Here is a 24,658-nt window from a genome sequence, read left to right on the forward strand (position 1 = left end):
TTATTTAAAAAAAAAGGGGTTAGGGGGGGGGGGGGGGGGGGGGGGGGGGGGGGGGGGGGGGAAATAGTGCAAGCGAGAAGGCATGACGCTGTTACTCAATGACAGTGTGGTATGCCTTTCAGAAGGTAGCCCTGACTTCCAATCTCCTCTCCCAGAACAGAAATTTAAAGTAGGCTGGAGAAGACAGCTAAAAACAGAGAGAAGGGGCAAGGCCATGGGCAGCTGCTTTCCCTCCCCTGCACAGCTGCTGCAGAAGGAGCTGGCACTGGTGGTCCGCGGGGCAGGATCTGTGGGGTAGAGCCGTGGGACTGGAGTCCCTGTGGGACTGGAGTCCCTTGTGCAGACCCTGTGGATGAGCCAAGGTGTCTGTCTCTGTTGGTGATGGTGTCATGAAAGGCAGTTCCTGTCATCCCAGCCATATGCTGCACTTTTCAAATGATTCTGTGAAAGCCAAAGGCTCAGTGAGTTCTGACATTGTCAGGTGTGTTGGGTAGGGATGTAGCTGAGTTTGGGTGGCAGAGGCAGGACATGGTCTTCATAGTAAGTGAGAAGGTCTGTGTTTTTATCTTTATTTCAGAAGAACAGCAATGATAGGAACTGAGAGGAGGTACCCTCCAGGGTAGATGGCAGATCTGGAGGATTTGGAGGTCCCCTCATCAGGCTGCCATGCACTTTAGTGTGCAGGGTCTAAATTCAGGCTTCGTGACAATGGAAATTCCTAAGTGTTGTAAGTAACTTAAGTCTTATTTTGTCTAGTAATAACTGCTAATTGTAGCAAGAATTCTACTTGTTTCTGTGTTTTGTCTATTTTTTTAGCAATATCTTCTGTTTGCAAGTGCAAATTTAAGCTTGCGGTGACCACAAAACAAACTACCTGTGCTGGCCCTTTGATATATTCTTTTTTGCAAAATTAGTTGACTAATTAGAGCGTGAAGAGAGATGAAGACTAGGGAGGAAAGTTTTCTTTCTAAATAAAACCTAAAATCTTGTCAAGAAAAATGCAAATACTTGCAGTTACATGTTTAAAAGACTTCTTTAAAATTATTAATAGTGCGATAAGCTTTGGACCCATTTAAGCAAAAAGCTGTCTTCTTTCTGAGTTTTGTCTTCTTTCTTTGTTTGTATAAATTGTATGCCTTCATACCTAAAAGAAAAAGTGAAAATGTGCTCCTGAAATGCAGCACGTTAAAATTACCCTTTTCGAAGGTGCTTTTATCACCAGAGGAGATGAAGAGGATTTGCAATCTCTCTTCTATTCCTGGCAAGTCTGTGACATTCCAGTGAATGAAAGCATGCTGTGCTTTGCAATTACTGTGCTTTGAAAAACATGGAAGCAACTATTTGATAGAGTTGATATTTGCTGAAGTCTGCCATCAATATTTGTATTTATAAAGATGTCCTAAATCCAGACCAGATTTGTGAAGAAGCCTGGGGAAAAGCTTCTTCATACATGTATTTTTCATTAATGGAAAAAGGAGCTCCTCTTCAGGTTTTCAGACTGGGAAATGGCTATAGTAGCAAATCAAAGCTTTCCTTAGTCTGTTCAGTTATTGAAACCTCTTGGGTCCAGTCTTTCTCCAGAGCTCAGAATAAATTTTGCAGTCTGACTAAAGAAATCATTATGGAAATTAATACCCTGCCACCTTCCTCCCCCCACAACCCCCCACACCAAAATAACCACAACAAAAACCCCTCCAAACACACAAAGCCCCCTACACCCAAATGAAAAACAAACAAACAAACAAAAACCACAGACAATCATAGAGAAATTCTTTAAAAATAAATAGTATGCAAGCTACTAAAATGAGAAAATACCAATTCCCTTCTTCAGGAGTAAGACTTTGTATACAAAATAGATTTTAATGATGGATTAGTTTTATGTTTTTGCACATAACATTGTCCCTAAAACTTGAAATTTCATAGATGAAAGATTAACAGTTCTGATTCTAGTGCTTTTAAAAACAATTAAAATAGTTTTTAAAACAGTTAAACAACATATAGATTTCAAAAATCTCTTTAACACTTAAGGACTCCTGAGAATGTTTACATCAAATTCAAGAAGTACCTGCCTGATTCCATAAAAACCAGTCCTGGTGTGGCAGATTTTGCACTCTGTATAACACAGGTGACTGTAACAAGACATTTAATAATTAGTATTAACCTGTTTGTTATTATTAGCATGTCATTGTTAATATCTTCCTCATAAGAAACTTAGCATCCTGCAGCTCTGCAGGCAGAAGAGCTGAATGTCAGACAGGTATCCTTAGAATTTACAAACCCACGCTGTGTCTGAAGTGGGCACCTCTTGTACTTCCTTCCAAAGAGACAAATTACCACATCCAAAGGAATAGCCTCACCTGTCTCCTTCCTAACCTCTGTGCAATGCAGTGCTATCTATAATGGCCTATCTATGATAGTGGTCAAAATTGCACTCAAAATTACATGGAATGTTGCACTTTAATACAAAGATGAAGATCTGGTATCAGATTGATTTAGAGGAACTATCTTTATGAATTTTGCATTACTTCTAACAATTTTTTGTCCCTTTTTGTTTAGTGGCTGTGTCCCTGTTTTCATCCTCTTTATTGTGGGTATGAAAGGTGAGTCATGAAGGTTAACTGAAATGTTTTCATGGTGGTCATGTCCTTAATGTATTGAAGAAGACAGCTTTAGAATAAGGGTCAAAGTTTAACCCTCTTTATAAAGTCAAGGGACATGAAGGTGCACCTTAGGTGAATGAGATATTTCTGCTGTCTGAGGTGTTTGCTGAAACAAGTGTGTTTCCAGAACTGATTAAAGTTTATAAACGGTGTCTGTGGTGAACGTGATGTGTTCTACAAGAGGATGTACACAATTCCATAAACCTACTAAAACTCCTCTACTTTTAGTTGCTTTAGTATTCTGCTATTTTAGTTAAGCATAGACTTCTCTTTTTTTCAGTGTGGCATTTTTTGTAGAAGTGTTGCCTGTTTTGTCACTCTCTGGGCCTTCTTACTTCTGTCTTAATTTAGAATTCTGTTATAGGCAAATATCTGCCATAGCACTTTTAGCTGGCATCTGAAATGTACCCTCAGCCATAATATTTGTTAATAATATTCTTAAATAGTGGATAAGAGACCTGCACAAACACAGAAACTGCATGTTGTTCCTGTGAAGGTAGTAAAAGATGCATTTTTGGTTAAAATAAGAGTTGTGAACTCAGTTCTCAGGAATCTGCTTACACCAAATTCATGTCTTCAGCGAGTACCTTGCATCAGCAATGCAAATGTAAACCAAGATAGTTCTGTTCTTCACAAAGCTTTTTGTTAAAGTCCACTTGCACTTAGAAAGATGACAGCCACTCTGGCCATTCACAAGACTCTCCAGCAGTCACAGTGCTGGAGGTTTCAGCTGCTGGGGCTGAGGCCCCTTCACAACAGGCTGCTCAGCGAGTCAACTGGAGCTTGGTGCCCCCCATACACTCCACTCACATGCAGTCACAGCAGGTTTCCATGTTGGTTTGACCCCACATTTCCCATAGGAGATGTTCCTATCTCTAGTTCTGTAAAGCCATTTATTGACAGTAACACAGAACCGGCTTGAGTTGTCTCTTCTAGCAGGAGTGTGATCAAAGGAATCTCTGGGCTTTTTCTCATTCACAGTCCAGGTGCCTGTGAGTTTTCAGCTCCTGCTGTGTCTCTGTGTCCATTCACCTGACCACCAGTGTTTGTGCCCTTTGTTATGCAGGAGGTTGACAGTTCATGGCTTCTTGTCTCTCTGGACTCCCATTCGGAGCTTAACCTGCATATCTGTCTGAAGCTTACAAACTGAGCTACCTACACCAGATGTGTTCCTTAACAGTAGCTCCCTTAGTACCTAAGTATGTAACTGTGAGTGGATAGTCTCTCACATACATACTTATTTCAAAATCCTTGATTGTTTTTCAAATCAGGTAAAATGTAAGGCCTTGTACAAAATTCTCTTCTGTGATATCTTTAATGGGTCCTTAGTTCACTTTGACAGTTAGGAAGAAATCGTAGAAATGTACATATGTTTTACACAGGTTTTCATCCTCTGATTTTCTGCACTGACTTGAACCCCATCTTCATGCATCAGGTGCTGGGAGTTACAGCAGGGTTAAAAGTATTTATTGATACATTTCAAAATTGTGAGTTTTAGGAGTGAGAATCAGTGGTGTTCAAGACTGTGTTTACAGAACTAGAATTTCTTGTAAGATAAAATCTCATTTGGGCCATATAATAAAATCAATAAGTTCTATATACTGTTTGTATTAGGGTGTATTCTTTACTAGGAGTATGATTTCCATAAACATTTCAACAGCTCTTTACTGTGTTATCTCTAGGTATTTTACTCAGCTGAGTTAAGAGATATATGTTGTAGGTGATAGAAACAGAGATTTCAAATAAAATATGTGCTTCTTATTGTGGAAAGAGTAAGTACTTCATCTGAGTTTGTGTTGTTGCATGTTAGCTGTGGTTTCCCCTTGTGCTACTAAAGGGCAGACTGACTTTTTCAGGTCTTCAGGGCAAAATCCTGTGACTTGTGCTGCCAGAGAAAAAAGCTAGGGGTCTGACTGTCAAATCCATTTGCAAAACGTTAACTCTTCAATTACAGGAAGAAAGCTGTAATTTCCGTACAATGGCTGAAGTAAATCTAGAGAGCTGCAGTAGCATGTTATGCTACTATCAAAATAGACTTCTTCTGCCAAGAATTTTTATGACATGAGACACATTAGAGTAGGGAGAAAAAATACACAGAAGAGATCTGCCCAAAGGAAATTACAAGAAAAACTGTAAGTGTGTTGTAAGTATTCCAAGCCAAAGGGTAGGAACAAAAATCCCCAAGGAAATGGCATGTGAATTTTGCCAGAAATGTTGCCAGATCTTTCACATAATGAGGTTTCCTTATCCCATTTATGTAAAGATGTGAAAAGAGCTATTAACCAAGTTTGCATGATGACTGAGAGTCCCAAGAATGTCTTCATGGGGAATGTAAAAAAATGCAAGTATTGTCCTGAATTGGCTCATCCTATTTACATGTCACTTTAGAGTTCTAGAGATCATCAAAGGGCAATGTAAAAAAATTACATTTTTAGGCCTGAGGGGCTTTTCTATGTGTGTTAGCATGAATTGTTAATCTGTGCCGAGTTCTGAGCTCCTGATTATGGAACCAGGGTGTTCATGGCTAGCTATGGGTTTTTGCATGGTATTGCATTGGCTGTAGGCATACTGAGCACATTGCCTGGTTTATACAGCAAGGTAGCAATGCATCCAAAATCACTGAAAAATCTATTTGGTTGTCGCACAGGTATGAATGGAACTGATTTTGTAATGAAGCTCTAGAATGGGTTTAAATGTATGTAATCCAGGAGGGGCTGGAGGAATAATTCCAGAAGTTGGGAATAAATACTGTGTCATCTTCCACTATGCATCAGCAATGAAACTAAATTCCTAATTGAGAGTAAGTAAATGTAATCTTAAAAAGATAATAAATAAGTAGCACTCCATTAACTTTTATCACTGCCCTGTTTAGACTAAACTTTATGTATCAAAATGCATTTTGTATTTGCATAATTCAGCAGTGCTTTAAAGGAACAGGTGCTCTTTTCATGCTGTTTTTTTCATGATGAAAAAGATGGTTTCATTTTGATAGCCTGGGACGTGGTGACTCTTTTTAGAGTTCATCTACTTACAATGTAAATTTTGGTGTAAGATACATATTTTTGAGTTTGAGCAAAAATGAATTTTGTCTTCAGGAGGAATGTGCTGTTATGTTACCCCCTTGTCTCCTTTGTAAAATGTTTACACATTAAGTTACATGAAGCTGTAAAAAGTTTCTGGTGGAAACGACAGGAACTACATTTCCATCTGAATGAAAACACAAATTTGCTGTGGAGATAGCTCTTTCTATAGGTTCTATTTATCTGCTCCCTTTCTGCAAGCAATGGAGGCATACAATTGCTGCTAGCTTCACTTTCTCATAGTGTAGCAAATGTCAGAAGTGATTCCAGGATGACTCTTCAGAATTTAGTGCATCTATACTGGTCACAGGAAAAAATGTATAGTATTAAAAATAGGACAGGGTTGTTATGAATAAAAAAATTACCTATTTTTTGTTTAAGATTACAGAGCTAAAACCAGTTGGACCAATTGCTGTCAAATTAGCTCCATTGTTAAAGAGTTCTTATCTAATTGCCCATCAATGGTTGGTGATTTAGCCATTGTCCTCCCAGGGCTTGCCCTGGAGCTACACCTGGACAGGCAGCCCAGGAGAATGGGAGTGGCCTGAGACCACGTATGCAGATGAGAAATGCACCGCTCCGAAATTTTCCCAGGAAAACCCCAAAAAACAACGAGCCAATATAGAATTAGGGGACCCTAGGTGATGTCTAAGGACGGGCGCGCAGTCCAGTACCTGCTCGGATCCTTTTTGCTTCTCACCCTAACCTGAAAAGATGTTCACTAAGGAGGGGACCCGAAGTGTTGGACCGAAAAGTAGGAATCTGCCAATCTCCCGTGAGGACGCAGTCCCCAGCTCTGCCTGCAGACCAGCGGACAGAGCTGCATCACCCTCCTCCTCCGTGCCACTCTTGGGGACAGCGGCGGCGTGGGCGCGACCCGTCGATTTCTCCCCACCTGAGCTGAATCTCTTTAATAAAGGCATTAAAAAGGAGAAAGATCTCCTGCCCATTTATTTCAGGGTGATTTCAATTTATTAAGTTTTGAAATTGTTCCTCCAGTACTGAGTTGCCATAAAGGCTATTTTTGCTAGATTAAAAAACAAACAAAAAAATTACACTTAAGTTGACATTTCAAGTTGACAAAATGTACTAATTTATTAAATACTACGTACCAGTTCTCCTCAAAAGTTTAAAACACTGTCTTAAAATTAATGGTGGAGTCTTAAACACAATACAGTCTAAACCACATAGTAAACAAGCCAGTATCAAAACCAGCCATTTATTGAACAACCAAGGTCAGGTTTTACATTAAAACTATTTATAAGAGAATTTTGTATGCTGTTATTAGGCAGAGAAGAACCAGAGTCATTGATCAAGGCATAGGGAAATTTGCTTTAGTAAGTTAATTAATCTCAATTATTTCAAAGATGTGTCATAGTTTTGGTGCCATTATTTCTAGTTAACAGTTGTCACTAATGGTTTTTCTTGCCAATCTGTCTCTTGGCAATGAAATGAAGGAAGGAAGGAGGACTGGTCTGGTGGCATTACAAAACTCTAGCTGGTATTTTTCATTTGAATGGTGCAGCAAACTCTGGGAAACCGTATGCTACTCATGAGGATAGTTTTCTGAAGAAAAATAATACCACAGGTGTGTAAGTGGAACAAGTGAAATAAATTGTTCCAATCTTTTAGGTGAACTTGCAATGCTTTACTCAAATGAACAGATTGAGGTGTATTTAACCACAGTTTGTTATTTCTTGGTATAAGTGTTAAAAATGAATTTGAAAATGTGTAATGAACGAACTAGGTGAAACTTTTCACAACAAGCACAAATTAATAAATTAATAATAAAGGGGGAGGTTTGTAATATATGTTATAAAATAATTTGTGCTAAATGAAATTTTAAAAACCCACTGCATTTTGTGTTCTAAAACCAGTGGCAGCAACAAGCAGTAATCAACTAAGTAGTAAAGATTCAAACCCCAGGAAGGCGACTGTCTCCAGGAATGTATATTCCAAGGGAGTTCTCTCAGCTGACAAGACTCCAGCAGGAAGCATTTTGATAGGCGTCATCAGCAACAACAGACTAAGTGATAAAAATTCAAACACCAGGAAGACACTGTCTCCAGAGATATATATTCCAAAAAATTTTTCATCTGACAAGACTCCAGCAGGAGGCATATAGATAGGCATCATCAGTTTATCCTGGAAAGTTTTCACCTGACAGGATTCCAGCAATTGTCCACCGGTTCTGGAAAACGCGATGATATGCTAACGAAGAGCCCCTTCCAGAGCCTGCAAAACTGTATGAAATGGACCCCTTAGAAATCATCTTTGGAGACCCACAGGGACTTTGGTGCAATAGAGGCCAAATCCTGAGTCTCCCCAGCCCTGACTGCCTGGCTCAGAGTCGACTTGCTTGTGGCTTATTCCAAATTTATACTTTGATAATTTAATAAATTTCTTTAATTATTAAATTGGAGTATTCATTTATAACATAAGTAATGAACTTTTTCAGGTGATTGTTTCAAAAGTTATCTACCTGAAATGTGCACATGAATTGAAATAAATGGGCAGGAGATCTTTCTCCTTTTTAATACCTTTATTAAAGAGATTCAGCTCAGTTGGGGAGAAACCGACGGGTCCGGCCCATGCCGCCGCTGCTCCCAGGAGTAGCACGAAGAGGAGGATGATGATGCAGTTTTGTCTGCCAGTCTGCAGGCAGAGCTGGGCACTGCGTCCTCACGAGACATTAGCAGATTCCTGCTTTTCGGTCCAACACTTCGGGTCCTCTCCCTAGTGAACATCCTTTAGGTCAGGGTGAGAAGCAAAAAGGATCCAAGCAGACACTGGACTACGCACCCATCCTTAGACATCACCTAGATCCCTTAATTCTATGTTGGCTCGTTGTTTTTAGGGGTTCTCCTGGAAAACTGAAAGATTTGGAGCAATGCATTTCTCATCTGCATACAAGGTCTGAGGCCACTCCCATTCTCCTGGGCTGCCGTGTCCAGGTGTCGCTCCCGGGCAAGCATCAGGAGGACAATGGCTAAATCACCAACCATTAACGGGCAATTGAAGAAGAACTCTTAACAATGAAGCTAACTTAACAGCAACTGTTTAACCGGTTTTAACTCTGCAACCTTAAACAAAAATAGATAACTTTTTATTCATAACATGAATTCTGCAGAAAGGGTTTTTATTTTGTGAACTTTAGCAGAAAATGCACATTTTAAGCATACTTTCTCAGTGTCACACTTTCATTATGTGCTGTTTAATTTATCATAGCAAAGTGCTGTGAGATGTGGTTTACCTTCCAAATAACTGATCCCTTATCCATAGGTGGAGGGTTTCAAAATAACCAAATTTACAAAACTTTTTGTAGTATAACAGTGCATCATCATTTGTCTTTAGAAACTAAGGAGAGAGGCACATTATGAAAATTAAAGAAAAGGAAATCAAAAGACTCACTGTTGTGGACAGTGTCACCATTGTGTGTATGTGCAGTGTGGAGTTCTTGGTATAATACATCTTTATCCATCAGCATCACTCTGGATGGTGTTTCTCAGTACATACTCATTTGCTTTGCCCCTTTGCTGTCATGGAAGAGAAGTAATGAGTGGCTTTGGGAGAAGTTCTCAGCACGAGGGCCCAGGAGAATTATGGCTGGAGCTGACTGGATGATGGGGAGTTAAGGAGGCATCAGTCAAAAGGGGGATATCTTTGTTCTCCAAACACCTTTGCTTTTTCTCTGTGGAAAATGGTGAGGCTCTTTGAAAATACCTTTAAAGGAGAAAAGCAATGTATGTGATACTTAAAAATGTGTTAATTGTTTTCCAGAGCTGCAGTCAGGGAGATAGCAAATGTGCTAGTCCTTTTGTGAACCCTCTCACAGCAATCATTTGAGTGCTCTGCCTTTCATCTGCAAACTAAGGGAGAATTATTATGCTGCTTCCAGTGGTCAAAAATGAGGCCTAGAGGGATTAAATGAGATGGGTGTGGGCGGTATCTGGTATGTGAAGCCACAAAAGCTACACAGATCCAAAACCATTATTTCTTCCTGAGAATAACGACTTTGATATATGTTCTTTTTTTCCTTAGGAGTGATTAAAAAAAAAATATATTTTTTTAGCTTTGAAGTGAATGCCAGAAGGATATTTAACTCCACAATTTTGAAATTATAAACACAGATAAAATTACAAAAAAGGTGTAAGACTGACCAAGGCTAGAGTTCTACCAAATCCTTCTTTTTCCCAGCAAGAGGCTGTTGAGGGAAGTCTTGGTGTTTCATTGCAGTCATTAGTGATGCTTATTAAATCAGTTATTTAAACGTTTAAAACTACTGAACTACTGAAAGAAATGTTACCCATTTTGCTGTAGTCTGCTATATGTTTTCTGAATTCGTAAAGCTGAAATGACTGCAAAATGTAAAACATACATAGAGATTTTAAGGAAACACATTTCACTTTCCATTTTCAAATTTCAAGCTAAATTGAAGCAAGATTTATGTTACTTTCATTCCGTGTAGCGGCAGTTTCCAGCAGCAGTCAAATGATATTTGTGCAGAGCTGTTGCTACCAGCTGGAGGTGAGCAGTATTGCTGAGTAGTTGCCAGCTCAGAGGGCTAACTCAGATTTGCAGATATCTTTGTGAGACACAAAACACTGGGGAAGTTCATCTTAGAAGCAGTTTAGTGTTGTTTTACTGATAGTGATACTATTGCTGTATTTACTTTAAAATTAAATCAAAATAATTAAAATGCCACATTCTGATATACTTCCTAAAATGTAAAAGATAACTTTGTCATATAATTTAAATAAAAAAACCTAATTCTGGATAACCCAAGTTATGGAAAATGTGTTTATATGTATTTATATAAATAACTGGGATTAATAATATGGAAAATTGAGGTAGGAATATATTAGTATTGTTTTCTGTAGTGAAAACATTAATGATTTAAGTTTAGATACAACGATTGGAGATTATTTTTTTCAAGCGAACAATGTATGTGGCATTTATGTTGACTTCAGGTATTTATCTTTTTTTGAAATGGAGGCGCCTAATTGTTCACAGATCATCTTTGATTTGGATGTGACACCTCTCTCTGGTTCCTAATTGAATTATCTTTCATCTGCCTTGTTTGACATCACTTGCTGTGTAATTCTGCACTCTTCAGGCAAGTGAGAGAATTTTTTTATGTGATAGTGCAAGATTTTCTAGAGGTGACAGTAATGCTAGCTGCCAGAAATTAGAATAGTGCTGCATCTGTCTGAGACTTAGTCTTTGGGAAAAATAGGAAAAAGAAAATGTGGGTATGATTTTGATGCTTAACAATTCAATAACTTTGGAAATTTAGCGTCTGATTTTGGCGGGAAAGAAATATGTAATTTTTGTATTTTCAGTGTTATTTTCATCCCCTTAGACCCTGCTTCTATTTCCCCTTTTACTTTGTGCATGCATCATGTATCTGTGAGTGTGAGTACATATGTACTTGCAAAAATGTACTCAGACAAGCCATGGAAGTTCCAAAAATCTTCTTAAAACCAAAATGGCACGGAACAGCTCAGTCTTTTTCCTTGTATTGGAAACAGAGTAATTCTGCAATAATTCTTCTGAAAGTCACATCTAATTTGTTTCATGATGACTTGAATTTATTATGCTTTATTCATTTTTGAAAAAGATAATATTTGGGATTTTTCAGAGTGCAGGTAACTTGCTTTCTACAAGTATATGTAGAAAGCAGCTTCATGTTTGTCGAGTCATACACAGTATGGCTTGATGTGCCTTTGAAAGTAATGGGCTGCTTCACAGAGAAAGACTGAAATGTCCAGGGAATGGCTACAACTTTTATAAGCACTGCAGCATAAATGCAAAGCATATATATTAGCTTATTTTGAAAAATTCAGTATTTATGTGCATCTTGGTATCTTGGACGTACTCTTCTCTTAAGGGGTGGAGGGGATTGTAGTTCTGAATGCCAACTGCAGCACTCACATATGAGGGCAGCCAGAAGTGGAAGGCAAAACAGTGCATTGAGGAAAGGTAGCTAAGGTCAGCATATACTTTATTTACTATGACATTTCAAATCAATAATAAAAAAATCACAGGATGGATGAGGTTTGCAGGGACAAAGTCAGAGCAGTTTTCAGGGGTCTTCAGAGACACTCCTGGGCAACCTATTCCAGTGTTTGGACAGGGTAAAGTGGCTCATTCTTGGTACCAAAATTGGCCAGATAGAAATATTCTTCTAACACAGTTTTGAGTATTAGGAATCAGGCATTCATCCACTCAGTGACTAGCATTTTGCTGGTCACTCAGAGGATCCTTCCTGTAATCAAGTGCCCTGAATGTCAGGTAAACACAGCTTTTATCATAAACAATGATCACATATTCGTCACCTATCCCTGATTACCTAATGTATATGTATTACTGTATTTTACATACCACACCTCTTGTCAAAGTCCTGATATGGTTTTCTTTGGTGGTCTTCAATGTCAGGTGTCTTTTCTAGGTGGCTTTTCCTCAACCCCAGTTTTTGAGTTAACACAGTATTGTTGTTTTGCATAACTTCTGCTTTGCCAGCCTTGCAGTGCTGAGCTGGCATCCTGCTTGCATTTTGCACAGCTCCTCTTTGCCTAAGTTACATCCTTTATCTATTTCTCCAATGCTGTGCTGTTCTGTTTGACTGTCCTTGTGAGAGTAATATGCTGTTCTGTTCCACTGTTTTTATCAAGTCTCCCCTTCTCTTGAGACTAAGTTCCTTAAGGGAGCTGGTCCATTAATATCTGTATTTCATTTTATAGTATAAGACATTACAACAGCTGAATCACAATGCAAACTAAAACACACAGAGCAATTACTATGGTGACAATTACAAACATGTTTTAAAGTTCATCTGGGTAGCCATGAATAAGTTTGATCCAGATTTCTTCAGGTCCCCAGGAGGTGTCATCTTAAGCTGTGCATTGCCAAATTTGTGTTTGTTTCCAGATTTCCTGGATATCTGTAAACACTCTACCATTTTGATCAATGTATACAGAGCAACTGGTGTTAATGACAGTGCATACTTCTTGTGATGCCAAGAGAGGGTCTAGTGCCATTCGTTTTAGTGCCATTTTGACATGGGACAAACTCTTAACTTCTTTCTGCAATGACACCTATTGTATGATTTTCTCTATATATTTTATGGTAGCAGAAAAAAATCCACTATTGTCTTTTCTAATTCACTTGCTCCTAGCCAGGCTAAAAACCACCATACAAAGCTATAAAATTTAGTTGGTCGCTCAGTTACAGCATTTAACGTGTATTTTGTACACATCAAATAGCTCCTTATCCATAGTCCTGAGGGCACCTGTTCTTTATCAATTATTGTTATGTTGAGGACTAAGCTTCGAAAGTACGAATGCCTTTCCAGCCTAGGGGCAACACTTTATGGTCTTTATTCCCACATATCCAATAACATCCTGCTCCATTTGGTATCAGCCAAGGATGATTTACATTGGCCCATATGAAGTGTTTGAGTGCATTGTGTGTGATTTCCAGCAGAAGTTCTGATTTCATCAGTATAATCTAGTGTCCTTTTCCTTTGGGGAGGTTACATCTTCACAGGTGCGAACAGTCATAAGAGATGTTGGTGGGTACTTGCACACTGACTGGTTTGTCTGCTTCTTGCTAAAAGGAAGTGTTTACCCAGTAACTAGTATTAATTTCTTCTGGAACTGAAATTGCTCTAAATGGTTACATGGTTTCATTAAAAAAATCTGTTACACAGACCCATAGAAACAGGTTGAGGCAATATATTCCTAAGGATGAAAAGGAGGGAAAAAGTAAGAAAATTACTTCCTTCAGTCCTTGAAAAACTTAGAGTCTGAATCCCTGTGGTGGCAATTTGTTGTTTGTAGGTGACCCATTGTGTTTGTAAGAAACAACTAATAAACTGGTATGATTGCAGTAGTTGCTTTTCACAGAAGAGAACATAAGACAGTTTTTAATTTGTGATAAAACAAGGGAGGTAGTGTCATGGGGGGAAGGTGGAGAGAGCAATGTGTAGCAGAACTGGCAAGGAAGCTGTGGTTTCTTTCTTGAAAAATAAGTTTATAATCTTAGTGGAGAAATTAAGAAATTGGTTTAATTTTCTTTTTTGCTGTAATTTGCTGTACTGTCCTAGGCTCTGCAAGTGGTGTTGCAGAAGTAAAATTTTATATTAGATTTAAATCAATAAATGTCAGCAAACTTGCTCCAAAATTAGGATATGGAGGCAGATGGAAAGAGGAGCAACTTGATGGAAACTCTTCTGTTTGCTTTTTTTTGCTGCCAGACATTCTTTGTCCCTCTTTCACAGCTGTGGAACCAGTGCGCATGCCACTGTGCATTTTGGCCAGCATTTTAAGTGTTTATAACCTTTATAGCAAAGGTTGATATGCTAGGGCTTGAAGTTATGACTCTGAAATCACTAGAAAAAAACAGATATTGAAATACCTTTATTTTGTGTCTTCCTTCATGCTTTAGCTTTAGTATTACTTAAAAAATAATAAAGGGTTTAGTAGGAAGAAAGAGATAAAACTAGTTTCTTGTTGAAATGGTATAGCACATTATTGCTACATGTTCTGAGATATTTCCATCATACAATTTTTTTTTCTTGCAGAGGACCCATAATCACATCATAAAATATTAATAGCACTACTCTTAAAAGATTTAGCTGCTAGCATGAGCATATGTAAATACAAAGTGTGTAACAGATGAAGTTCTTGAAGTACTGTGAATGTATAATTGTTTTAATTTTTCTAGCCTTAAAATTAAATGTGGTGTTCCAAGTGTGTGCTGTAATTGGATCCTACTTAGAGAGATGTGTTAAAAACTTTTCTGCAAAAGCTTGTGTATACTAAGAAATATAATTACTGTACTTTGTTTTTTGGACAGAAATGTGTTTATTGTTCATGCACTCCAGAGGACTGGAGAGTTTCTTGCATTCTGACTTCCTTTATTGTATTTTCTTAGGACACGTTTTATATATATAACTAATCTAAGAATATTTGCCCTGGCATACAGAACTACAGATGCATTTAATATCTTTATGATTATTTTTCTGCCACAGCTTCTCCCAAAACTCTGTGGAAAAAAACCCACATAGCTTGCAAAGTACTACAATAGCGCACCACATCTTAATTTATGTATGTTTATTCAATGCATACATTATAGCTATTGAATCATTGCAGAATTTGAAGATACTGGTAATGACTAGTCCAAATAATGTTATAAGGTCTAGCTTTGTGTTTTTCTTACTTATTTTGCTTTAGTGGGCCAGGACTAGATATTAATGTAATTGCAACTGTAATTCATAAAATCATCGAATAATTTGGGTTGGAAGGGACCTTAAAGACTATCAATTTCCAACCCCTTTGTATCAAAGAATTATTTTTCAACCAGTTTGATTTTTTTGTTGTTTTGGGGGATTTATGGTATTTTTTGTTTGTGTTTTTTTTTGTGTTTTTTTTTTGTTTTTTTTTTTTTTTTTTTTTTTTTTTTTTTTTTTTTTGTTTTTTTTTTTTTTTTGTTCGTTTGTGTGTTTTGGTTTGGGTTTTGTTTTGTTTTGTTTTGTTTTGTTTTGTTTTGTTTTTAAAGGAATCTTGGTAATTGTCATACTGATGAAACTGTTGTGTTGAGCTACTAGCCAACATCAAGGGGTAGATTCCTTGATGTTGGGTAGTAGCTCTGAGGTGGGGGAGTGGGATGTGGCCTGTTCTTAGTTCAGTACTTCAGAAGGTTATATACATACACCTTATGTGAAACTTTTAGTAACATTAGCTATTGCATTTTTTTTTCCTCCCCAGAGAACAAATTCATTTGGAACTAGTAATGCAGATTTCCCCCCTGGGGACCCTGGAATGTACCAGTTGGATGTTACTCTAAGAAGAGGACAGAATCTAGCTGCACGGGACCGTGGAGGTGAGTGAGCTGGTGAACTCTGCCTTAATAAATGGGAAGTTGCATGTTCATTGGGTAAATTTATATGTGGATATTAGAATTAAAATGCCCTGGGGAACATAGCTAGTGACCAGCAGGATGTGACAACATGCAGTCACATGCTCTGGGCCCAGCCATCCAGACAGTTCTCAACCCACCAAGGAGGGCACCTGCCTAAACCATGGGCTGCCAGATTCTCCAGGAGAATGTTGTGGGAGACAGTAACAACGGCTTTGCTGAAGTCCAGGTACTCAACCTTTCCATCATCCACCAGGTACACAACCTTTCTATCATTCATAGCGTTTCCATCACCCACCAGGCAGGTCACTTGGTCATGAAATGAAATCAGGTTGGTCGAACAGAACCTGCCTTTCTTAAACCACTGTTGGCTGGGCCTGATCCCTTGATTGTCCTGTATGTGCTGTATGATACACTCAAGAGAATCTGCTCCATAACCTGCCAAGGTACTAAGGTCAGGCTGACAGGCCTGTAGCTCCCTGGATCCACTTTCCAGCCCTCCTTATGTACGGGCAGTATGTTGGCTAATCCCCAGTCATCTGGGACCTGATGATAAATAAATGACAGACAGCAGCTTGGTGAGCTCTTCCACCAAATCCCTCGGTACTCCTGGGTAAATCCCATCTGGTCCCATAGACTTATGACTGTCGAAATGGCTTCACAAGTCACTAATTCTTCTTGCATTACAGAATGTTTATTCTGCTCCCCTCCCCTGTCTACCAGCTCAAGGGCTGGTTTACCTGAGAATAACTGGTCTTACTGGTATTACTGTTACAGTCTAAGACAAAGAAGGCATTAAGTACCTCAGCCTTTTTCTCTTCCTTGATGACAGTGTTTCCCCCTGCATTCAAAAAAGGATGGAGGTTTTACTTGGCCCTCCTTTTGTTGTCAATATATTTATAAAAAGAGTTTTTATTTTTTTTTTCACAGCAGTGGACAAATTGAGTTGTAGCTTTTTTCTTTCTAATTTTCTCTTTACATGACCTAATGACATCTTTTACACTTCCTTAGTTGCCTGCTCTTTCTTCCAAAGGTCATAAACCCCCTTTTTTTCCCCCTGAGTTCCAGCAAAAGTTTCCTGTTGATGAGGCTTTCCTAACAGCTCATCTCCCCGCACATAGGGACATTTCATTTCTGCATCTATAAGCTTTTCTTCTTAAACTACGTCCAGCCTTCCTGGACCTCTTTATTTCCCAGCACACTTTCTGAACCAATTCCAGAACAGGCTGAAGTCCACCCTCCAGAAGTCCAAGGCAGAGGCTTTGTTCCTTACTTCACTGTTCCTTACTTCACCAAGAATTAAAAACTCTATCACTATGTCCAAGGTGGGCATTCTGACCACCACATTTCTCACCAATCCCTTCTCTATTTACGAAGAGCAGGTCTAGTGGAATCTCAGCCCTGGTAGGCTCCCTTGCCAGCTGTGAATGGGAAACTCCACACACTCGAAGAACCTCCTAGACTGCCTCCTCTCTGCTGTGTTGAGTTTCCAGCAGACATCTAGCCAGTTAAAATCTGCCAGAATTAATTTAAATAACTGATCTTTGATTTCAAAATCATCACCACTGCTTGAATAACCAAGTTACTTGTGCTAGACAAAACATTTTTGTGCCCCTGAAACTCTGCCCCAGGAATTACAGGTGTGAATGAATGTAACACAAGAGACCGTCATTTTCCACTGCTGTAGTTTTTTAAAGGAGACATTAACTTCAGGTAAAGAGTACTGACATCTTGTGGCTGGATGAAATAATGCAAAGAATGCTGCTCATAACCCTTCTAATTTATGTTTAGAAGAGCATGTTGCAGTTTTTTAAGAAAAGCTATGCACAAGCTTTTGCATGTATTTTCTAGTGGATACAAATGAAGAGTTCTACAATCTTCTGGTCTCTTGAAAAGCCCTAAAAGTTAAAGGAAAAAAGAAGCCTTGTTTTATAATTTTGCTGCTGTTAATGAAGATGCAGTTGTTACTGAAGCTGGAGTTACGGTTTATTTTAAGATAGCCTTTGGTGAGTTAGTCTCGCTCCTGGATGACTGCAAGTCTCTGCGCCCACCCACTCCGAGACTCCTCCTCTCACAGGTGGTTCAGTCCTTGTGATACTTCCACATACACATCCCATCATATGACATTCTTATGGCATATATAACATTTTACTTATACCTGTCAGGATTGTTTTTCTGATCACAATTGTTAATCGGTTGTTTCAAGAGGCTTTGTTCAAGAGGCTCTCTGGTGAGTAGGTGATTGTTGCAGAAGGCGTGTTGAGGGCTTTGTGGACAGACTTTAATTTTCTCATTGTGAGTGCTATAGAAAGTGAGTCTATACCGAAAAGAAAAGCTTGGACACAATGAAGACTTACACTGGTGATGTTGGTAGAGTATGTGCCTTTTCAAAGGCACAGCATAATTATATTAAGATAATATCCTAGCCCTAGTAAGGACATAATTCTGTTAACTAAAACAAATACTGCCAGTATTTCATATATGATTTTGAGAATGGATTGCAAACAACAGAAATTGATGCAAGCACACATTTGATGTTAATGGAGTCAATTAACTTGAGTATTGACACTCTGGAAAGTAACAGATTGTGACAACAAAGTATTCTTTTCTTTAGATGCTGTTTTGAATTTGACTATCTATAGAAATTACATTTAGTTCTGTTTGAAGTAATTTAGTTTCCATTTTCTTTCTGTATTACAAAGATAGAATTAACAGTATATATATGTGTCTTTACCAGGAACAAGTGATCCATATGTCAAGTTCAAACTTGGAGGAAAAGAAGTCTTTAGAAGTAAAACAGTACACAAAAACCTCAATCCTGTGTGGGAAGAAAAAGCTTACATTCTTATAGATAACCTAAGAGAACCATTGTATATAAAGGTAAGACACCAACTTATGTATGTCTGATAAATTAGAACAGAAGAATTATTGGAAGAATTCAGGTTTTGTGATTTTCTATATACTGGAAAATGTACTGTGCAATAGTGAAGACTAAAAACTATTTAGAGTGAAAATTATTGAAGTTTTGTCTGTAGAATGATGACGTCAACATTTTTAAAAGTGGCAAATACAGGCATTTTTTTTTACTTCAGGTCATAATTGTTTTATATTTCTTTAGTGTGATTTTAGCAGAAGAGCAGAGAAAGTAAACTATATTTCATTACCCATTTTATTTATGGAAATATCACTGCATGATGATGATATGAAGCATAATCTGTCCCATTAAAAACAATTCAACATTGAGGTCAGTTTTTGAGAATTTGTTGAGATGTATACCTGATTCTCCAGAGTTTTCTAATTTTTCTGTTTGTATGGAACATAGTGAATTTTCTTCTATATTTCATACCATTTTTTTGCTCTTACAATTTTTACATGGTAGCTCTCCCTAGTAAATCACAGGCGAGGATGAGTTTGTCATATTAGAGGCACCCATTATTCTGAAATAACAGATTGCTTGAGTTGAGATCAAAAAGTGGCCAGCAATGTCCTGACTAATAAGCAGCAGTGCCACTAGTATTTCTTAGATGTTGATATTGGAATGAAAACCAGAAAAACTGTGATGATTGTTTTGTGCCCACAGAAGAGAAAGGTGCTTTTCTGACCTTGGTAGTTTATGGTGATCTATAAGCAAAAGTGATTCTTAGTTGTGTAAAACAAAGTAGATAAAATTATGTTCCCAAAAATTATTTAGAAAAACTGTAGTCCTAGGATTCAAAATAATACATGTATACATTGAAAATACTTTGGGAAGTATGGAAACTTGGTTCACCTATATAATCCTCTTAGATGATCTGAAATTACATGATGTTTTAGATCAGTATAATTCTTAATCTAAAATTCATTACAGAATTTTAAACTGAAATGTCAGATTGTAGGGGTTTTTTAGTAGAGCAATGCCACTTGAACATCTTTTAAGTATTAATCAGTACTATGTTTCATGCTGCCTGCATAAAGTACATCATAACTAGAAAAGCTTAAAAGCTAAACAGAATCCTCAAATGGCATTTTCCTGCCTTTATTATGTTTAGTGACTCATAAACAATTAACAGGTGAAGGAGAGAGGAAGATGGAAAGGCTTGCAATGTAGCCACCTGTTTTAGTTTATTTATGCCAAGTATCAGCCCTGCAGTAGGATGTGTATGTTATTCCCCTAGGAAAAGTGTGCCAAGTGGTATGTCTATCATGGTTGTACTCTGAACACAGTGTGTAAAGTATTTTAGGTTTTACAGATCATTCAGATATTTTAAGACATTATTGAATTTTACTAAGCTAAAAATACTTGGTATTTTTACCATGATAATTTGTAGAGGGGGAGAAAGGGAGAAAACAATTTTGACATTGCACCATGAACTAAGATTTCATAATTTGTTTTCTTTCCCCACTGGAATGACTAACAGATATAGAAAATGCAAGGGTGAACACTCAGGTAGATTGATGCATGTGAGAGACTTGTGCTCACATACTTGTATCCGACCTATTGAGTTGTGCAGCTGTGCTGTAGCCTTTGGGCCAAAGGATTTCTGTTACTACTGTCTTAACCCTGTATGTATTAATGTATTTGTAGAAGATAACTGTTTTCCTTCTGGAATAGTTTCTGTAGTACAATAGCAGAAGTACTTACATTAGAGTTGAAGACCTTGAACCTAGTCCTGTCATATTCTCAATTTTTTTCCTTTCTCCTTACAAGGTATTAACATGTCTCACTCTTACTTAGCTGAAGATATGTTCTAGTAATCAGAATACCTCACGTTTACTCAAAAAAAGTTAATTTACCTTAAAAGTTGATTTTGATAATTGATCTTTTCCCTTTTTTTGATTTTTTAATGTGTGTTGCATTTTTTCTTTGTTGCTGTCCATCTTTTTGTTTATTTCCCTGCAATAGCTGCCCCTGGATTATTTGTTATTCTTTCTTCAGACTTAGGAAGTTATAACCCATCTCAAGTAATACCTTCTGATGTACTGGCCAGATTAATGTCTGGATGTCAGTAAATTTATCAAGGTATTTTCTGTTTTGGGTAGTAAATTAAGAGGCAGAGTTCTCATGGTAAAGTATTAATTGTCATTGTTTCTCTACACATACCCCTTCAGTTTTAATCTTACATTGTAATGTTTCTAACCCTTGAAAGTTGCATAGCCTTCAAAAGCTACAATTATATTACATACAATTATTTCAAATACTTATGCAACTGTTATAATAAAAGTGGAAGCACTTTTCGTAACCATATCCTGCCCTCCTGCTTCCACTTTGCAGGATTCATAAAGGAATCAATTTATAAGAAATCAGTGATTCTGCTTAACTTTATTTATTGTTTTGATCTTCCTTCTTTCAGCGCCTATGTTTATAAAAGTATTTCTTTCATTTTTTAAAAATTGCTGTTGTTCACATGCGTAGTCTAATACTAGTATTAGACACACCAGTGTCGCTATATGATGCAGTCTGATTTATAAACCAGCAGCTTCAACCTTGATTTTCTGGTCAGAAAGTTTCAAGTTACTTTCAGGTAGTCCTGATTCAGCAAGTAAGAGACATGAAGCTACAGCCCTGGAAAAAGAGTTTGAAGAATGATTCATAGTCAGAAAAGCTCTAAAAAAAGAAATATTTCTAGTACTAAAAAATGCTCTTGTGCATCATAGGTATTTGATTATGACTTTGGACTTCAAGATGACTTCATTGGTTCAGCATTTTTGGATCTCACATCCCTGGAATTAAACAGGTATGGCACAAACAAGCCTATGGAATATATATATTTTTTTATCTGCTAATAAAAATGTTTGTGGAATTGTAAGTAAAACTTTATGCTAGAAAATAATTATAGAAACCTACACAGCATAAAACTAACTAAAGAAAACCACTTATGTTTAAGAAATTATTGTGTTATGAATACGATTAATTTATTAGCTGATTATGCACATTTTCACAGTGTCTATGGAGAGGTTTGCTTTACGACCATGTTAATCTTGTTTTCATATTAGCTTCATTCACAGCATTACCCCCTCATGTTTTAATTTTTTTGGGTTTTTTTAACCCATTAATGTTACATTTTTTATTTAATTACTTCAGTACATGTAATACAGTACTTAATGCAGAGTAAAAATATTTTGTATTTTTTATGAGCATTCAGCAGAAATACTTATAAGTAGAAGTAGGGCAAATTTGTGCCACTGTTTTCTAAGTAGCTTCGCATTAATTCAGATGCCTTCCATTGTTATGATTGAGAAATTTCCTTATCTAAGAGTCTGAAATCCAAGTAAATGCATATATTTTGTTTCCTAGGCAAACAGATGTTACCTTGAGTCTGAAGGATCCTCATTACCCTGACCATGATCTGGGAAGTATAATCCTGACAGTTCTGTTGGCTCCAGGAGACCAGCGAGAAGCGGTAATTTTAAGTATTTTAATAAATGTCATCACTCCTGTGGTTGAGGTCTGGTTGAATGACATAAAGCACAAGAGTAAATATCAAATTATGAGATTAATTTGACTTTTCTAATTCTTCTTAAGATAACACTGAGCGATATTTCTGGTACAGTATAGCATATTTAACCTGAGTTGAGTCCTCCCTTACATAGTTAGTTAGAAGGGATTCAGATGGATCAAGTAAAGTCAGTTGTAGGTGAATAGTACTGATTAATATGGAAAAACATCAGTAAACCATTGGTTAAAGAATTTTGGACCTAGTCTGCTATTTCTAAATAAGAGATTTGAATCCTATTCCATATGAAAAATAAAGTTGAAAAGGTAGTGTTTCTGCTTTTTGGCAACTAATGTTAAAAGGATTATTTTTAATTCAATTTTTTAAATTTACAGTACAATTACAAAATTGTATAATTTTCTAAGTTTATTGTAATTCCTTCATCAGTCTTACTTTTATGAGCTGCACAATTGTAAGTGAAAATAGTTTCCAGGTTTCTAGATACTCTTAGTTGTGACCGATCTCTTTCTGTAATAATTGCCTTGGTTTGAAAAGACAGGTGTCTGCTAAATAAGGCAGAAGTCTCCCTTGAAAAGAAAAAAGCAAACCCTCTCCCTCCAGATTATTATAATTTTGAAATTAAGGGGCTCTCAGTTAAAGATATGGGAGTAGGAAAAAAAATTAAAAGAAAATATAAAAGTATAAAAAATGCAGTAATACAAGACAACACTGACAGAGTCAGAATACCACCTGACACCCTGTGGGTCAGGGTGTTGGTAGCAGTCTGATTGAATGGTGACTGCAGTCCTCCTGGAGTGACACATGTGGTTCTGTTGAAGCAGTGAGCCTGTAGAGGGGTGTAGTTTTCTTCTGAAGGTCCAGTGGTGGTGTAGATGGTCTTCCTCTGGGAATCCAGTGGAAAAGAAAGCTGCTCCTCTGGGAGTCCAGTGGGAAAAGGCTGCCTGTGGTGTTCTAAATCTCAGATTATCTCCAGGTAGGAACACTTGGCTCTTTCCCCTGGGTGGAGCATCTCCCAATGGGATAATGTAATTTTATCAGTCACGCAGTGACACTCAATGGTCCATTAACAGAAGATGTCTCCCCTGAAGGGGGATGGGTTCTGGAAGAGATAAAGAAAACTGCCCCACATGGTTTTAACAGGTGGCCCAATCAACAGAAGATAACTGTCCCAGCTCTAACAGATGGCAATGGAATACGCACCCCTGGCCATATCTTGCATTTTCCAACCTAAGACAATAATTTACTAGCATCTGTGACTGTTGACAAGCAGTAGAAGTAGAACTATGGCATAAATAGAAGAGATTATTCTCACTATGAGAGGTTGTAAAATAATATGGATTCCTTTGGCCTCAGCTAGACTGTAGGGAAGCATTTAGACCTTGCAGCTAAATTTTGCTTTAACCATCTTGTTTTCAATTAAAGGAAAAAACACCACTAAGCAATGGAACCTGTGGAAGTGGAACAGTGTTTTACTGGATTTTTTATGCCAGTCTCTTTCACGTACTATGAGCCACCACTGTGCAGCCACAAAACTCAGTTTACTCACAAACTTTGTCCAGGCACTCAAACACAGAGACACATGCACTCAACCCTCCCCCACACCTGCAAAACAGATAGATTTCCAGAATTCTTCCAGGAAGAAGACTGTTCTTCATGCTCAGAACTCATGCAGGAGGTATTAGGGCATTTACCAGAAGAGCCAGGGTTATAACCCCCCTAGTTTTTGCGGGCCTTCTCCTCTGATGGACTGTACATCACAGCCATGGGCCAAAATCACCCATGCATCACAGAAGCCATGCATGGTGGTATCTTTCTCTCTCTTCTACTGCCTCTTTTTCTTTCTTTTTCTCTTTTGAATTTTCCACTCTTAAGATGATCAAACACTCTAAGACAGATAGAGATGCCTTTTCCAATGTTCCGCAGGTTTCCCCCCCCCTAGTTATGGTTTTAAAGCACTTATTCTCATAAATTTTTTGTTACATTGCTTATTTAACGTAGTTTTGGTTTTCCACCCCTAAGGATTCATTAACAATGAGCATGTTTGCCCTGCTTCAGGGACAGGTTGCAGCAGAGGCCAAGAAAAAGCATTACTCTGATGAAAATGTTCATGGATATGGTCAGCTGCATGGTTTTTGTAAGAACATATTTGTTTCTGTATGCTGCAGTGTGAGACATTCTGTTGCATACCTGTGGAGTACTGGCAGATTCTACTAGTGTTCTTTTTACCCTTTTCTTACAGATAGTATTAAATAGCCTAGTAAGTCAGTTACTGGAACTAAGTGTCTGGTATGTAGTAATGCAAAGATGTAGTATTTTGGAAATTATTTTATCCTCTGTTAATTTTCCTCATGGTGTTCTGTTGGTGCTTAATAAAAATAATGAAATATGGTGGTTATGTGCATCTAGCTTATATAAGGAGTGTAAATTTATTTTTTTTTTAGTAATAAGTTTGTCCATACAGCTCAGAATTCCAAGTCTTGCAAATTTACACAAGAGTCTTTGTTACTTAAATTAAGAAATTAATTTAATATTTTTTTTTTCCATTTGGACAAGACCAGTCAGG

General features: G+C 37.6%; 1 protein-coding gene across 1 annotated transcript in view; it reads left to right on the top strand.

Annotated features, from left to right (window-relative positions):
* MCTP1 (multiple C2 and transmembrane domain containing 1) overlaps positions 1-24,658 on the top strand; it is a 211,744-nt gene that overhangs the window by 45,006 nt on the left and 142,080 nt on the right. Inside the window, exons 2-5 of the mRNA XM_041489448.1 lie at positions 15,511-15,625; positions 18,399-18,541; positions 21,296-21,375; positions 21,936-22,041. Coding sequence (XP_041345382.1) covers positions 15,511-15,625; positions 18,399-18,541; positions 21,296-21,375; positions 21,936-22,041 — 444 coding nt within the window. The remainder of the gene's footprint in view (positions 1-15,510; positions 15,626-18,398; positions 18,542-21,295; positions 21,376-21,935; positions 22,042-24,658) is intronic.

Source organism: Pyrgilauda ruficollis, unplaced genomic scaffold (assembly GCF_017590135.1).
Source record: "Pyrgilauda ruficollis isolate IOZ18807 unplaced genomic scaffold, ASM1759013v1 scaffold94, whole genome shotgun sequence".
Lineage (NCBI taxonomy): Eukaryota > Metazoa > Chordata > Aves > Passeriformes > Passeridae > Pyrgilauda > Pyrgilauda ruficollis.